Source organism: Myiozetetes cayanensis, unplaced genomic scaffold (genome assembly GCF_022539395.1).
Source record: "Myiozetetes cayanensis isolate MyiCay16 unplaced genomic scaffold, myiCay2020 scf22, whole genome shotgun sequence".
Taxonomy (NCBI): domain Eukaryota; kingdom Metazoa; phylum Chordata; class Aves; order Passeriformes; family Tyrannidae; genus Myiozetetes; species Myiozetetes cayanensis.
In genome coordinates this window covers 4,589,319-4,605,710 of record NW_026087434.1, presented here as the reverse complement: position 1 = coordinate 4,605,710, position 16,392 = coordinate 4,589,319, and the positions used below count along the sequence as shown (strand labels likewise).

The 16,392-nt window shown below is 47.6% G+C and overlaps 1 protein-coding gene across 1 annotated transcript in view; it reads left to right on the top strand.

The window, feature by feature from the left end:
• Positions 1–7,334: 7,334 nt before the first annotated feature.
• Positions 7,335–16,392, top strand: part of HLF (HLF transcription factor, PAR bZIP family member) — a 31,622-nt gene continuing 22,564 nt past the window's right edge. Inside the window, exons 1-2 of the mRNA XM_050319326.1 lie at positions 7,335–7,658; positions 8,785–9,120. Coding sequence (XP_050175283.1) covers positions 7,553–7,658; positions 8,785–9,120 — 442 coding nt within the window. The 5' untranslated portion in view covers positions 7,335–7,552. The remainder of the gene's footprint in view (positions 7,659–8,784; positions 9,121–16,392) is intronic.

Genomic DNA, 16,392 nt, shown 5'->3' with positions numbered 1-16,392 from the left:
GGAAAACCACCCCAGTCTCATCAACAAGATTTAATGAATCTAAACCTGCAGGATAAACTGCATACAGTTAATAATGTGCATTTCTGCACTACTTGCTGCTGCTACAACAATTCTTTCATAAAGAAACATAGCATGATTTTAATGCCTTTATGTTTAGAAGCCTCATTTCGGTCTATAGGAATTTTCCCAGTCTTCTGCAGAAGGTCAGGCTTTCTTGCCAAAGAGAAGAGAGATTTATCATGTTTCTGTGTTCTTAATAATGTAAATTCACAAGATTAAAATCTAGTTTGTGCTTTCTGCATTTCTTTTTTTTTTTTCTTTTTAGAAAAGGGAAACCTGGGAGCAAGGTGGATGTCCCAGAACTGATCACAGAAGTACAGGACAGAAAGAAACCCCAAGCTTGGAGGCAGCTTTGCAAGTCTGAAGCCCGGGGTGCAAGTCACTTCAGTGACTTTCACAGCCCTGGTCGAAGAAGGTGGGTTTGCAGGATCAGGCTGCCCAGATCCGGAGCTGATAAGCCCATGCATGCGGAATACTTCAGGCTAAATTCTGCCTGACCTTCCCCGGCACCATGCCTCAGGCAGGCTCTCTGAAAGCAGCCATTTGAAGTCAGAGAAATCTGGGTCATTGACTTCAATAGAAACTCCGATTAAGGAGGGGATGCTCAGCTCCTGCACCTTTCCCTCCTCCCTTTTGCTGCAGCTCTGCCTGAGGATGGGCTGTTTTATTCTGTGCTCGTGGGTGCTCTCCTGTCTCCAGTAAAACCAGTGCCAAGTTCCAAAATCAAACAGCCTGAGCATGTAAGAACAGCTATTTCTAACTGTCTTCCTGCAGCATGCAAGCCAAAAGCGAGAAAGGAAGAGGAATGGAGTGCAGAGGAATAAATGGAAGGATCAAGTTGTTTTTCCCATTGGCACCAGCTGGGAGTTGTCCTTATTCAGGGGAAGGTCTGACTGCAAAACAGGCCAGCTACTCCCTTATCACTCGTCTCAATCCAGTCCTGTCATCTGGCTGCTTACACCTAATGGGCCTAAATAATTTGCCAAGGTACCAAGGGCACGAGGTGCCTGGAATGGCCTTGAGAGGCTGGTTAATGCTTTACAAGGGTAAGGTTGCTTTAAAAAGCATAGCAGAGTATTTGTTCCAAAACTGTAGTCATCACTGAGAGCCACACTTGCTGAGTTCAAATCAGGTCAGCTGCCCAGGCAAGTACATGTATTTGATCTACTGTCATGGTAAAGGCTGACTGTAAACTTTGGCAGGGAAAATTATTAATCTTTCAACTCTCAGCATATAAGCAATGACTGGTAATACCTATTTTTCTGAGAACTGGAATGCCTTTTGGAACCACCCCAGATTACTTAAGAGAAGCTGCTCTGCCATCACCCAAAAGCAGTTCCAAACCTGTCTCTCCCACGTTCAATTAGACTTAAAAAAAAAGAAGAAATCAAAAATTAAAAAATAATAATAAAAAAAAAGGCGTGGGCAGCTCATGGTTCATTCAACAGGCATTTTTGCTCTTGTGAGGAGCCACAGCAGCTCACTCAGCTGCACCCCGTGGGGACAATAAACATCCATTTCTCGGTAATTCAGCGCTGTGGGTAGCAGCTTTCACTTGGAAAGCCAAGCAAGGGCTACATCCAGAACCTCTGGGAAGGGGAGGGAAGTGGGGGGCAGGCGTTGGTCCTCAGTGCCTCCCAACCTTCTCTTCAGAAGCTGCTGCTTTTCAGCTCCAGTTGGGTGTGGGTATCTGAGTGTTCTCATGCGGCTTTTCATGGAGCATCTGAGTTCTGCGTCACAGAAGGGAGCTGGAAATGCACTGCCCTCCCAGGCCAGCCTGGGAACCTTCCACCGGCTTGGGACAAATTAGAACTAAAAGGCTGAATCTTGAACCTCTTCAAATTCTCTTTGGCTCCCAAAGGGCTGAGGTGGAGATCCACTCCGTGGATAAAATAGTGGGTATTTAAGGTACTGTAAACCATTTGCTTTTCCAACCTGTCCTGTGCCTTGACCCAAACACTTGTTCTGCATTATTTATCCCCTCCAAACTGTAGCTTGTTCTCTGTCCACCTACTTTTACAGTTCTTTTCTCCAGACAGAATGTAGTTAACAGAACCTAACACAGGAATTAAGTGTCAGTGGCAGTCCAGCTGTGACCATACACATGCCTGACCAGAGGAGGTTTTGCTCAGGCTTGAAAAATTTCTCACCCTGCACATCCAGTATTGGCTTCCATTTAACCCTGAGACAGAGAGGGAAAAGCCTGACTTCTTCAAACCAGTCTATATTTAAATACATACAGAGCTCTAGATCACAAGCTGTGTGATACCTGTGTCCCAGCACAGGAGCAGGTGTCTCTTCATCTACCAGTATCCCCATTTCTGCTGAGCCATGATTGTTGCATTGTCTTCCATCCCCCTTTTATCCCACTTTTACCTGCTTTTTAATTTATTTTTTTTTTTTTTTTTTTAATACAAGTAGGTCCCCTGGAACAGACTGGTCAGCTGGATGCCTAAAAAAGCCTTTCGCTCCAGCTTTCTGCATGGGGAAAGAAAACTGCAGTCATGTTTCCAGGAGATATTTCAGGACAGAATTCCCAATTTCCATTACAGGCTATGCCAGCGCAAGGGGCAGGAGAATGGGGACTGCTGCAAAACAGTGGAGAAAACACATCTTACGATCTATGCTGAAGGTTTGGGTTTTTTTACCTAAAACATGCAGTGCCTTCTTTGTAAAGTGCGTTTAAAATAACTTGGGGCAGGGAGGCAGAGGGGAAGGGCGGGGACTTAATATCGAGTTTTAAACGAAGGGGCATGAGCAGATTTAAATCCGAGGGCAGGACCAGGTGCAGGCCAGGCCAAGGGTCACCCAAACGCGTCACCAGCTGTCCCCGCTGTCCCTGCAGATGGGAGATCGCGACCCGAGCGCGGCCTCTGAACCGCAGCGCGGCCGGAGCGGCTTCGCCCCCGCGGGAGCGGCACCGCAGCCCCCCGAGGGGCCACCGGGGCGGGGGGGCTCCCGACACACAGAGCGCACGTCCCGCACGGTCCTGCCCGTGGGGTCGGACACGGGACACGGCGGGGACACTGCGAGGACAGGGCGGGCACACGGCGGGGTCACGGGAGGTGACGCGGGGGGGGCGGGGGCGCTGCTGCGCCGGAGGGGTCGGTGCCGGAGCCGCAGGCAAGACATCCCCAGCAGGGACACCATCCCACCGCAGGACACCCCCATTTCGCCAGGATACCCCCCCCACCCCCCTTTCCCCCGGTAGGACACCCCGCACAGATCACACTCTCCCTCCTCCCCACCCACCCTTCCCGGCAGGACATCCCTGGCCGGCAGGAGCCCCGCCCGACAGGACACCCCTTCTCCCAGCAGGACACCCCCGGTCGGGGGCGGCCCAAGGCTGGGGGTGTTTTGGGGGGGCTGTTATTTATTTTTTGGGGGTAGGGGGTTCTGTGCGCGGGCCCTGCCATTGGCCCAAAGTAGGTCACAGCCCGCGCGCGCTCACGTGACGGCCCCGCGCGCTCCCCCCGCGCCGCGTGACCGGCGGGGTGGGGTGGGGGGGACACGCGTGTCCGTGTGTCCGTGTGTCTGTGTGTCCGTGTGTCTGTGTCCGTGTGTCCGTGTGTCCGTGTGTCTGTGGGTCTGTGTGTCCGTGTGTCTGTGTGTCCGTGTGTCCGTGTGTCTGTGTGTCCCTGTGTCCGTGTGTCTGTGTGTCCCTGTGTCCGTGTGTCCGTGTGTCCGTGTGTCCGTGTGTCTGTGTGTCCGTGTGTCCGTGTGTCTGTGTGTCCCTGTGTCCGTGTGTCCGTGTGTCCGTGTGTCCGTGTGTCTGTGTGTCCGTGTGTCTGTGTGTCCGTGTGTCTGTGTGTCCGTGTGTCTGTGACCGTGTGTCCATGTGTCTGTGTCCGTGTGTCTGTGTGTCTGTGTGTCCGTGGATGCTCAGAGCTGGGCAGTGATGGATGTTTGTGGGTGCTCAGACTTTTTACCAGGGACTCCCAATCCAACACCTGTCCAGGTGGGATGGCCCCAGGGCTGTGGTCACCTGGCAGTCCCCAGCCCGTGCTGTCCGTATGGCACCAGAGATATCTCATGGGAGTGTCCCCAGCACACCTTGGTAAAAGGACCCCTGAAAAGTATAAAGGAATTTCAAGTTTAAAATTGTCTTCTCAGATTGTCTTTGCTAAAGGAAAGAATTGCATTAAAAAAAACAAACAAACAAACAAACCAAAACTCTTAATGGTACATTAACCGATGGGTAATTGGTTTGAAAAGAATAGGATTTTTGGGCCATATAAATGATCCCACTTCTGCAGTGGAAACAACCAGGAGTAGTAACAGAAAAATGGGATGAGATTGGGTTTTTTTCTTAATAGGGAACCCATCAAGATAATTTCTATACAAAAACTAAGCAGCTGCATAGTCTTTCATAAGCCATAAAATAAACATTTCATGGGTGAATGCTCAGCTAAGAACACATGCCAACAAAGAGTATTTTGGTTGGAAAATGGAGAAATTCAGGTAGTGTGTTGTTAGCTGTGTTTCGTCTCAGTTGGCCTTACCTGGACTGCAGCATGTGTGGGTCAGCCAGTGGTCAAAATAGCACGAAGGAATTGTAGCCAGTAAAAACCAGTAACTTGTAGGTACAGACAACACCATGGTGTCCTGACAGTCTGGAATTTAAGCTACTTTGGAGGAAACCTGCCTGTGTGGCAAGGCTGGAGTTAAGTTACTGCTCCTGTTGTAGTGTGAAACTGAAAAGAACAGCTCCAGCACCCTGCTCAGGTACTCACTCTGTTCTGCTTTTCTGGCAGGTTCATAAACCAGGAAGAGCTGTTTTGCCTTTCTCACCCAGGAGATTCCCAGCTCCTGGGTGTTGGGAATGCAGGGTCTGTAACTGTACCCAGTGCTCAGTGTCTGGTTCTTCCTTTTATTCCACTCTTGAACTGATTTACATGTAATTTACCCCATTTTGTGTCAAGCAGTGAGACAGTGCAGGTTTCCTGTCGTTCTGTTGCATTGAAAATGTTGTTTCTTTCTGCCTCAAGTTGAGTCTCCACTGCACCCTGAACTAGTCTTCTTACTGGTGTTTCCCAATATCCCCCTTACATTTACATCTTCTCTTCTGTTTACTCCTCTTCCCTGCTTATCATATCTGCTAAATGTATCTATTTTTCTTTATACAGCATAGAACAAACATTCTGTACCACATCTGCATATGGATTGGCAATCGCCCTAATCTTTATGTCACTCATCTGTACCTCTGTAATTAAAGGTTTCCAGTAACCAGCAATTTGGCTTTCTGAGGCAACATTGGGATGTGTACAATCATTTAATAATCCAGGGCTTTTTTTTTCTTGGTTAGGTGACCCTTAAAAAACTCCTGTGCTGATACTGTCACACTCCTGCTCCAGTCCTGAGCCAGGTGGCATCTGTGGCATCCAAAGGTTCTCCACAAGCCCTGCTCAGCCGTGCCCTAAGTTCTGTTCGTGTCACTCTGTCTCTGGTTCTGCAGGGCCTGACGGTCACAATCCCCAGTCTTCAGGTTTTTGGTTGTGCCAGTGCAGTTTTATCGATTTGAATGTACTTTGGACTTTGATTAGTTGCTTGGTTTAGCCAGATCGTTTGATGACATGCTGGTCAGAGCACGCAGTTATAGGTCACGGAATCATGGAATATCCTTGGAATCCTTGGAAGGGACCCACAAGGATCATCAAGTCCAGCTCCTGGCCCTGCACAGGACACCCCAACAATCCCCCCATGTGCCCGAGAGCGTTGTCCAAATGCTCCTTGGACTCTGGCCTTGACCACTGCCCTGTTCCCGTGCCAAATCACCCTCTGGGGGAAGAACCCTTCCTAATATCCAAACCAAACCTCCCCAACACAACTCCAGCCATTTCCCTTTAGTCCTGTCACTGGTCAGACATAATAGATACGTAACTCACACTCAGGGCAGCTTTCTGTTTCTCAGGCAGCTTTTATTTCTAAATACTGGGCAGTTAATGCACATAATTTACCTTTATTTGCTTATAGGGAATATTTATGATTATTTATATTTGTTAACGGTAAAAGAACTGTCTTTTGAAGAAAGAGTGACAATTAAATACAGATGATAAAGCTTTGAAAAATGTCATCCAAAAAAAGACAGGTGGGTGACCAGTTGACCATCGGGGTGCATTGGGAAGAGTGTGGCCAGCAGGTCAGGGAGGTGATGCTCCCCTCTGCTCGGCCCTGATGTGGTCATATCTGGAGTGCTGGGTCCAGTTTTGGGCTGCTCAGTACAAGAAAGATGAGGGGCTACTGGAGAGGGTCCTGTGGAGGCCACAAACATGATGACAGGTCTGGAGAATCTCTTTTGGGAGGAGAGACTGTGGGAGCTGAGCCTGGTTAGTCTGGAGAAGATCTTATTAATGCATACAAATATCCCCAAGGCAGGTGTCAGAGGATGGTGCCAGAGTCTTTTCAGTTGTGCCCAGCAACGGGACAAGGAGCACTGGCCATAAACCAAAACACAAGAAGTTCCACCTTGGCATGAAGACAAACTGCTTTCCATGGAGGGTGGCAGGGCCCTGGAACAGCTGCCCAGGGAGGGTGTGGAGTCTCTGAAGACATTCCAAACTCATCTGGAGACATTCCTGTGTCACCTGCTCCAGGTGCCCCTGCCCTGGCAGGGAGCTGGACTGGATGATCTCCAGAGGTCCCTTCCTACCCGAAGGGTTCTGTGAGATGGCAGGGGCCACCAACCCTGCCTGCGGTGACAGCGCTGTCACCCTGGGTAGCGGATCCTGGGAGAGAGGCACTGGGAGGCACTGGGAGCTCCAACCAACCCCGCAGCCCCCACGGCCGCTTCCCTCAGACCCCGGTGGGAGCCCCGCGCCCGCCGCCCACCCCTCACCCAGCGGGGTCCCGCTCCCCGTCCCGCTCGGCTGCACCGCGTGCGGGGGTCAACCGTGCGGGGCTCGTTAGCATCTCATTAGCATCTCATTAACATCTCATTAACGCATTCCTCCCGGTTACCGGGTAGACACGGGGGCGGGGGGAGCGGCTGAAGGGGGGTCAGCCCGGGGTTTGGGTGTCCCCCTCCCTTCATGTCCCTCACGGAGCCGGCCCCGCGCGTGCCGGGGCGTGGCCTCGCGGGGTGGGGAGGGGGCGTGGCCGCCCCCGGTGTGGGCGGGGTGCGCCCGGCCCGCCAATGGCGGGGCCGTTACCGGGCGTGACGTCAGCGGCGGCGGCGGCGGCTGCACGTGCGCGCGGGGCGGGCGGGCGCAGAGCGGGCGGCGGGAGCGGCGGCGGCGGAGCTGCTGCTGCTGCTGCTGCTGCTGCTGCTGCTGCTGCTGCTGCTGCTGCTGCTGCGCGACGGAGGGGCCCGACCCGCAGCCCGGTCCCCGCAGCCCTGTCCCGCGGCCCCTCGCCGGCCCCCATCGCCACCGGCCCCGCGCCCGGCTCTCCGCGGCGCAGGAAGAGGGGGAAGGAAGGGAAGGAACCGCTCGCCGCGCAGCTGCGCGCCCCCCCTCCTACACACACCCCCTCCTCCTCCCGCCTCGCACCGACCATGTCGCGGCCGCTCCCGCTGAACCCCCCGTTCCTGCCGCCCACCTACGGCGTGCTGAAGTCGCTGCTGGAAAACCCGCTCAAGCTGCCGCTCGCTCACGAAGACGGTGAGGCTTCTCCCCCGGGGGGGGGGCAGCGATCGCTCCCTCGGGCTCCCCCTCCCTTCTTGCGACCCCCTCGGCGGCCGCGGCGCCGCTTTCCCTTCCTTTCCCTCTTTTCCCAGCCCCCACCCTCTGGGATTAAGCCCCGGGACGGTTCGCTCTGCGGGACCCGACCTAACGGGATGAGCGCGGAGGGCGCTCGGTGCCTCCTCGGGCGGTGTTGGATGTTGGGACCCCCCTCCCTCCATCTCGGACCCCCCGACAAGCCCCCGCCGGCCCCGCTTCCCCCCGGGGTTAACGGGAGAAAGTTGCGGGGAGCGGAGCCGCAATCGCACATTGCGATGGATCCAAACCAGGAACCCCGGGGAAGGTCTTGCAGAGCCGCAAGAGCTTCTTCCTGTGTCCTCGGCTTCCCGAGTCCCATTCCCAGGGTTTCACCGGGGCTTGTTGGCGTGAGGTTAAAAATAAAACGCCGCGAGGGCTCGGTGGTTTTGACAGGAAGCTTTTATCAGTTGGGATTTCTTGCAAATCTCGTAGAGAAATCAGGCGATTCGCTTCCAAAAATGTGTGTAGGAATCACTGGTGTTTCAAAAATGGGGAAGCCTTGGTTTAACTTTTTCTTTGCTTCTACCTTTGGGTTTCTCCTTGTCTCTTGTGCACATCAAAATCGTGTTCTGCCAAGCCACTGTATGTTGGTAACGTTAGGAAATGCTGAATTTCAGGGCTACTTTCCTTGTGAAAGGACCAGCAAGATTGGGACCTTAATTTAGAAATATGCCAGGATAACAAATTCTGGGTATTTTAGTTTAAGATTGTTCCATTTCAGTGGAATACACCAACAGCTTCCAGCTTGCTGGAGTATTTATACTCACTTTTAAGTCTGTTGAGAACTTACTGAAGCTGACATTCAAAGCCATACATGTAGTGGAATTGTTAACTAAAAATAGAGGTTGGATCCAGCAAAGGTGCTCAGTTGGCTCAATTCTCTTATCAGGTAGAGTGAATCAGTTTTTCTGAAGGGAGTATTCCTTTCTTACCACCTGTGAGTGCAGCAGAAATAATGGAAATGTGGTAGCTAATATTTTAATTACTGAGTTCTTACGTTTTTATTATGTTTTTTTTTTTGTTGAAGCATTCGGTAAAGAAAAAGACAAAGAGAAGAAGTTAGATGATGACAGCAGCGGTACCACAGTCCCTCAGTCAGCTTTCTTGGGTCCAACATTATGGGACAAGACACTGCCATACGATGGAGACACTTTCCAGTTGGAATACATGGACCTGGAAGAATTCCTCTCAGAAAATGGCATTCCACCCAGCCCAAACCAGCACGAGCCTAGCCCACACCAGTCAGGTCTGCAGCAAGCTACCTCAGCATCACCTTCTGTCATGGACCTCAGCAGCAGGGCTTCTACTTCAGTCCATCCAGGCATGGTGTCGCAGAACTGCATGCAGAGCCCGGTCAGACCAGGTAAATCAGCCCTAAGAACTCCCCTCTGGAATTTGGCAGGAGCCCTCTTTCCCCCCGCTGTAAATCAATGCCTCTCCCTGTGCACTTGGCAGGCAGCTCAGAGCCCGTAGGATTCGAGTCACTCACACTCCAGAAAATAAAAATAATAGCTCAGTTATCGCTAACTTGCTCCACCAGGATTTTTGTTTAAATTATATAAGGAAGCTGTGGGAATTCCAAGGAAACTTCTTTATTTGTTGGGAGCCTTGCTGTTAGCATGTAAAAAGACCAGAGAATGGTGTAGATGCCATAGTGTTAAAAGAGCAGGGCAGCGATTTTGGAGTTAAAGCTCCATGCTTCCTATTTGAAATTTTGGCCATAATCTTACTCGCTATTGAGCAAAGTAAAATTTGCCACAGGAACTGAATTTTGGAACTACATTATAATCTTGCTTAAATTGGCATAAACTGAGTGCAACTCTGACCTGAGTTCATAACTTGCATCTGTAGTCACCTCAAGCTTAAGAAAACATCATGGAGTCCAAGGTCTGGTTGTAATGTGCAGTTCCAACCCATTTGATGTCAGTGGAAGTTTTCTATTAGTTTATTAGCACTTGAGATCATCCCTTTAGAGACACAAGTATGAATCCAGAATAACTGCTCTGGCTTGACACCAGCAGGGCTGAGATCATGGCCAGTGGAATAGTGTCAACATTGAAGTTTGGAAAACATGAAGCTTTGCCTTTTTTCCTTAAAGAAAAATAATAATAAAAAAACACCGCCGAGAGTGACTTATTTATTGTGCTCTTCTGCTCACACAAGGTGTGCTAGAGCAAAGTGTGCTCTTGGCAGCAGGAAACCACTCCTCTACTTCTGCTTGATCGTTTGCCATGCTCAGCGTGTGAAGTCATTGTCAGAATCATCTGATAAGGAGGCAAAATAAATAAATAGAAGGACAAAAGTTGTGGAGCTGGATGAAATAGAAAAGTCTGTTGCAAGGCTGCAGCGTTCCTGTCCTGTTAAAAAGAAATAAAACCCCCTCCAAAACCTCTCAAAGCTGTCAGTAGACTCCTTGGCCCCCTCCGTCAGAAGTGTGTGTTTGGTCATGGATTTCATTTACTTTTACTTTATGTGAATTTGACTTTGCTTTGCATTTCAGTTTCAAGGTTTTTCATAGTTAACTAATAACTTATAAGAGCTTCCAAAGTTAAAATATATTTGAGGTTGGCAAGAGCAGGATATGAAACTCTTTGCTTTTTCTGAACCAGCTTTAAAAATAGTGCCTATATGCCCCACCGTTTTCTGTCGCATACACACACACAAAATTAAAAGCAGATAATCTGTCCTCATTCTCTTTTTTTTTCAGAGGAGCCTGATTAAGAGCCAGGCTGTTAACGATCACCTGTCAGAATTTATTTGTAATCAGCTGTCTGTGTGACTTTTCAACTCATTGATTTTTTTTGGCGTTTTTTCCTGAGCCATTTGCAGCTCAGGGTTACGAACTTGCCTCACTGTGCACTTTTTTTTTTTACTGTTGTGAAGGACGTCATGTCTCTTGGGGTAGCATAAAACATCTCAATATGCAGATATTTTTCCCCACACCATTTTTCCTTTACAAGAATAGAATGTTTTGTTGAATCTGGTTTTTCTAAGAGGGAGCTCATTTCACTTCTTAAATAACATTTTCTTGCCCCCCATTACAGATAGCAACTGTGACTTAATTAACAGTAGTCTGGTTTATCATCAGGTCATTGAAATTTTTATGTGCTGTCATGGGAAAATATTACTTTGACGAGAAGATCTTACAGTTTAGCATTTGAGCAAGTTTGAGAATATAACATATATTTTAAAAAAAATTGAGTGAAAGTGAGCATTTAGGATTTTCATAAAAGTGCCAAGGCAAATGTGCTGTTTTGAAATAGGGAGGTGAATGTTAAAATCATTACAATGGAGCCTGTTGGTTAATAGGTCTTAAGACTTTTAAAGCAGATTTTTTTTTGAACTACCACATGAAGAAAGAATTTTTAATTGCTGTCAGCTATCATCCCAGTATGCATGGCTGTTGTGATTTGTATTGTTGTAATAAACCCAGGCAAAAATAGTATAGAGTATACAATTTCAGTAAAAATTCATTTCATGTGATCTTACTACTTTTAGGAAAAATGGATTTTTTAGGTGATAGTAATTCTAAAAATATTTTCCTGCTGTGTCTTCTGACTTTTGCCTGGCAATGGCAGCCTTTTAGAGGGTGTGGAGCTGGAGGAAGGGTCAAACCCTGTGGTGCTCATGTCCCTACTTTAAATGGCTCTGTGGTTTTGGGCATCAGGGCATCACGTGCAGGTGGTCAGAATTCCCAGCCCGGCTGTGCCGTGTCCGGGGGTGGGAATTCACCTGCACGTGGAACTCCAGGTGTGACTCAGGGACGTGCCTGGGGTGTCTGGGACACGGATGGGCTGCGGAAGAGCAGCATAAGGAGATCGGATTTTGTGCATGCGTTGAAACACAAGCCTTATCTGTCTGTAGAAGTGAGTGGCATTGCCCCAACTTGTTTTATACCATCTCTGGAAACCAGGAAATCTGCGCTGGTGTAGAGCGAGGAATGTCACCAGGCTCAGCAGAGCGGTGCTGACCTGGCTGTAGGTGTGACATTACCAAAATCTTCACTGATTTTGCCCCTTTCTCCTCCTAAAAAAACCCTAACAACAAAATGGGTTTGTATAAATTTAACTTAATTCTATATTTCCAGCTCACATTGTCTGGTCACTGGAAAAATGTTTAGGCTCTCCAGTTTATCATCTGCAAAGAATAAAGGAAGCACCTACTTCCCATACATTGCTGTTCAGGGAATGCACATATAGCAAATGCTGGGATTTTTTGACGAGGAGGGACACAGAGCAGTGACTGTTGCAAGATTGGAACCACTTATTTTTCACAGTACTGATTTTATTAATGAAAAATAGTATTTTGATTTATTTTAACATTCCAGACCAACAGTCGTTGTCATGTGTAGACGCATTTAAAACTTCTTTTTTGTCGTGATGTTGGATGCTGGTAGGTTGGTTTTCAGATTTTATGAAGCTTTTAAAGTAACCCATTACTGCAAACACATTTTTGTGGTTCTTTATCTGTTGCACACCTTGTGTTGTCTTTTGCTGTGTTTTGTGGTGGAACGTAAATTTCTGTTTAACTGCAGAGTCCTTGAGGAAATTTGGAGTCATTTTTAGCTGTTTGTGTGTAAAGGGAAGTTCATTTTTGCAGGTAACTACATGGGTTGTTTTTTCTTCTAGCTCTTTTCCCTGGTGGGGGTGATTGGGGCAGGTACTGTAAGGGGTTTGAATGGTGTGATTTAGAGTTCAGAAGCATCAGGCTAAGTCTGGTGAAGGACCCTAATTAGCTTTTTGGGATTTTGTGGTACAGAGCTGAGTTTTGGGTTTGCCACCAAAGCCTTGGATGTGGGGTTGTGTCTCGGGGATAACCAGGGGTTGTTTCTGCCCCACTCCCTGAGGAGGGACGGGGCTCTCAGAGGTTCTGAGAGAGCTCCCTCCTGCCTTGTGTTCTGTGATGGTGGTTTTCAGTCTGTGTTCCCTGGATGGCTGGGTGTCTTCGACTACTTGCCAAGGATTATTTAAGGAAAGAAAAAAAGGAAAAACAAGCTTTGTAATCCGCTGCAGAAATATAACTGTGTGCAGTATCTGTGAGTCTTCACTTTCAGTTAAAAAAAAAAAAAGAAAAAAAAGAAAAAGTATTTTTGGGGCATGTTAATCGAAACGCCGAGAATTGTTTGCATGTGAGGTGCACTTACACCTCCCACCCCCCTCTAAGAACACAAAGATTTTTATTAAATGTCGTGGTTTATTTATTCCTATAGAGTGTGAGTATCCATTACCTCTCGCTTCTTGCACAGACACTGAGCTGCAGTGACTGACACCAGGCGAGGCTGGGTGGGTTTTTTGGCGTTTTCTTGGAGCTCGTGTTTGTGACAGGCACAGCAGCCAACTGGGAGAGGTTTGCTCTTGCTCCATCCAACCTCCTGGCTGGATGCTGGGGATGACTTGGTGCAGGGGCAGCCCAAAAAAAGGGTGTGTGTGCAACACTCCCTGTATTGCAGCCTCCCTTCCCCTGTGTTTCTTAACGTGACCTCCTCCTCCAGCACAGCCTCGCAGTGCGAAGGGCACCATTCCCGGCTTGCGTGCGGAATCCTCCCCTAAGCCTTAATCACTGTTTACAAGCAGGAAGGTGTCGCAGGAGCCCCCCTCTCTGAGAGGCGAAGGGCTCTTCTACCTGCAGCACCCAGAGGAGCTGGGAATTTCCCGACCTTTGGTCTCCCACGTGCCCGTGGGAGTGACCGGCGTGGGGTTGGTACCAGCAGCTGCTCCGCACATTGAGCCTCACGTGAGGCTCCCGGTGCCTGTGGGACCATGTGCTCCAGGCACGCATCCCTGCCCTGTGCCAGCCGGCTCAGCTGCCCCTGCCATCCCCACCAGCCCATGCCCGCCGAGATGGAAGAGCTTCGCCCTGCGCTGCCACAGCGAAGGAGGCTCAACCCGCAGACGAGCCTCACACGCTCTCTGGATCAAAGGGAGATGCAAAATATATTCAGGCAAATATTAAAAATAGCCTGTCACATGATAACGGGGGGGGGAAAAAGTGCTGAACGCACAAGGCTTGTTAGTGCTGGAAGCAAGAACACTGTGTCTCCTTCAAGGGAGCTAATTTTAATATTCACTGTTAAATGTTGATTATCGGTTAAATAGTTGCTCGACTGCGTGAAAAGACTTGAAGTTAATTCAGAGTTCAAACAGTAAACAGTGTGAAACAATCTTGGGCGTTATGCTGTACTTTCAAATATCTACGGCCTGACTCTCCAGGTCTCACTGGGAATGGTGAATTCTACACAGGTAGAGCTCCTTAGGCAAGTAAGGGCTATCCACAGATAGGAAGAGGATACACACAGGGAACACCTAGGGTTGTTGGTTTGTTGTTTTGTTGTTTTTGTCCCCTTAAGGGTGTCTGAGTGTCAAACTTGTTGCAGTTACCTAGAACAAGCACAGTGACTTTCTCAGATCTTTGTTTCCCATCTCGAAGTGCATTGGAGAGCAACTGCAGGATTCTCAGTGCAGTGATTTGATTTTATTTAAGAAGCAAGTACACCCTGAAGTCTTTCCTAAAACAATACATTATAGTGAAGAGAGGAGACCTCATCAGGAGATGTATACAAAGACTTCGATATTATCTGATTAGATGAAGCTACTTGGAAACACATTAAATTGTTCAATCTCCACATATTTATATGACAGCAAATTGGCAGTTGTGGGAGCTGCAGAGGCCAGATTCTGCCAATTAATCTGAGCAGTAAGTACTTTACTCCTCATGTGGTCTCACTGATTTCTGTGTGGCTCAGCAGGCAGGCAGCTTGTTGACTGCTCTCCGTCAGCTCCCAGGTGGAGCAGCAAAATGTCACCATTCACTCACTTGTCATTCATCTTTCTGGAATTACTTTTTTTTTTTAATGGGGGTAACAGCTCTCAGTGCAGCAGTGGAGTTTTCACGGGGTGAAAGGACATAGTCACCATCAGTAAAGAGGACTTCTGAGCATTATGAAATCAGAAGCTTGGTTGCCTGGCAGTACTATTATTCAGTATTTATATCACACAAACAAGATCATAAGCTTCCCTTTTTTTTTTAAGTTTTCCTTTCATAACAAATAAAATAGATCTTCAATATTTTGAATTTCACAAAAGACTGGTGATCAGAAAAAATATTTCAACTAAGTTATATTCAAGAAAAACTGTGGGTTGGTCTCTTCTTCATTAAGTAGGTAATGAAAGCTCTGAGAAACCATTTGCTTAAACCTCAGATCTGTTCCATTTAATGGACTAAGTTATATATAGGAAATGAGTTTAAAATGCACAACTGTGTCAAAATGAATGCATGGCAAACAGATTTTTGTAGCTTGTATCATATTTTTTTTTTTAATGAACAAATGGTGTTAAAGAAGCTTTCTGTTTATCAAAAAGCTGAATTTGGCCCTGAGAGCTTCAGAGCTGCTGAAGGGAGAGCTAACACAGAGGTAGGTAAAGCAGCATGTGTTGCAACATTTATTTTTTTTTCTTTTCTGCTGGGGCTCTTCAAGCACTTCAGCTCTGCATAACTGAGGTGTTACCCATCAAGTTTTAAACAAATACCAGTTATTGTTCAATCTCTCATATTTCTGACACTCTTGGAGCTGTTGCACAGTTCTGCTTCCCTGCCCATTCTCTCAATTAAATTTTGCCAGGGTTAAATTTGGCCCAGATTTTCACTGAGTGCCATCCAACACCATGGCTTAGCTCCTCTGATGTGGCAGGATCTTGCTTCAGGGTCCTCTACTCAAGTTTGAGAGAAGCAGCTTTAGCTCTTCATCTTGCTGGTATTATTCTCTTGTTCATATTATTTGGCATTTAATGAAAACAGGCATTGAGCATCTTGAAGCTCTTGGCTTGTGCTTTGGTGTGTGGCTGTTGGTAGGAGGAAATAAAAAAAAAATCCAAATTTCATTCTAGAAAACAGAGGCTCCTTTTTAACTGGAACACAAATCTAGATTATTACTGAAACAAAATTTGACAGGAACCCACAGATGGATGCATTAACATGCACTTACTACAAGCAGAAGCAGAGTCAACCAGGGCAATAACTCACCTCTAGCAAAATGCCATCCTTAGATATGTAGGTGTATAAACAGAGAGGCAAAAATATAAAGTTTGGCAAAGATTTGTTGAGGATGGAGAATGTTTGTTTAAAAAAAAAAAAAAGGATTTATTTTCCAATTAGCCTTAGGGAGCTCAGCTTGCTGTAAATTCTTTGTTCTGGAACATGGCTGTGGACAATAGGTCAAAGATTAAGTAATTCATTACAGAACGGGTTGGTTCTCCTGAATTTAATAAACAATTGAATGAACAGGGTTCTCTGCCATAGCAAGATCCATGACTTTGTGTGGCAATGATCAGATTTTAGGTTTTAAATAAGACACCTGCAAGGCCTCCCCACTTACTTAATGTGTATGTGGACATCGGTGTATTTGAGGTGACCTGGTAACAGCAATCGTGGTACAGCTGAAAGCACTCAAACACAAATTAAGTGTGGAGAGGAAGGAAACTGTAAATTGCATTTTGAAAGAAATGAAGGAACAATAATGTGAGACTTCAAAGCGCAAAATACTGCAGAAGTGTGTTTATTGGAGCAATCAATATTTTTAGGGCAGCGAGATTACCGAAATAATAGCACTAAACCTCGTAGGAGAGGCTGCAGAACATAA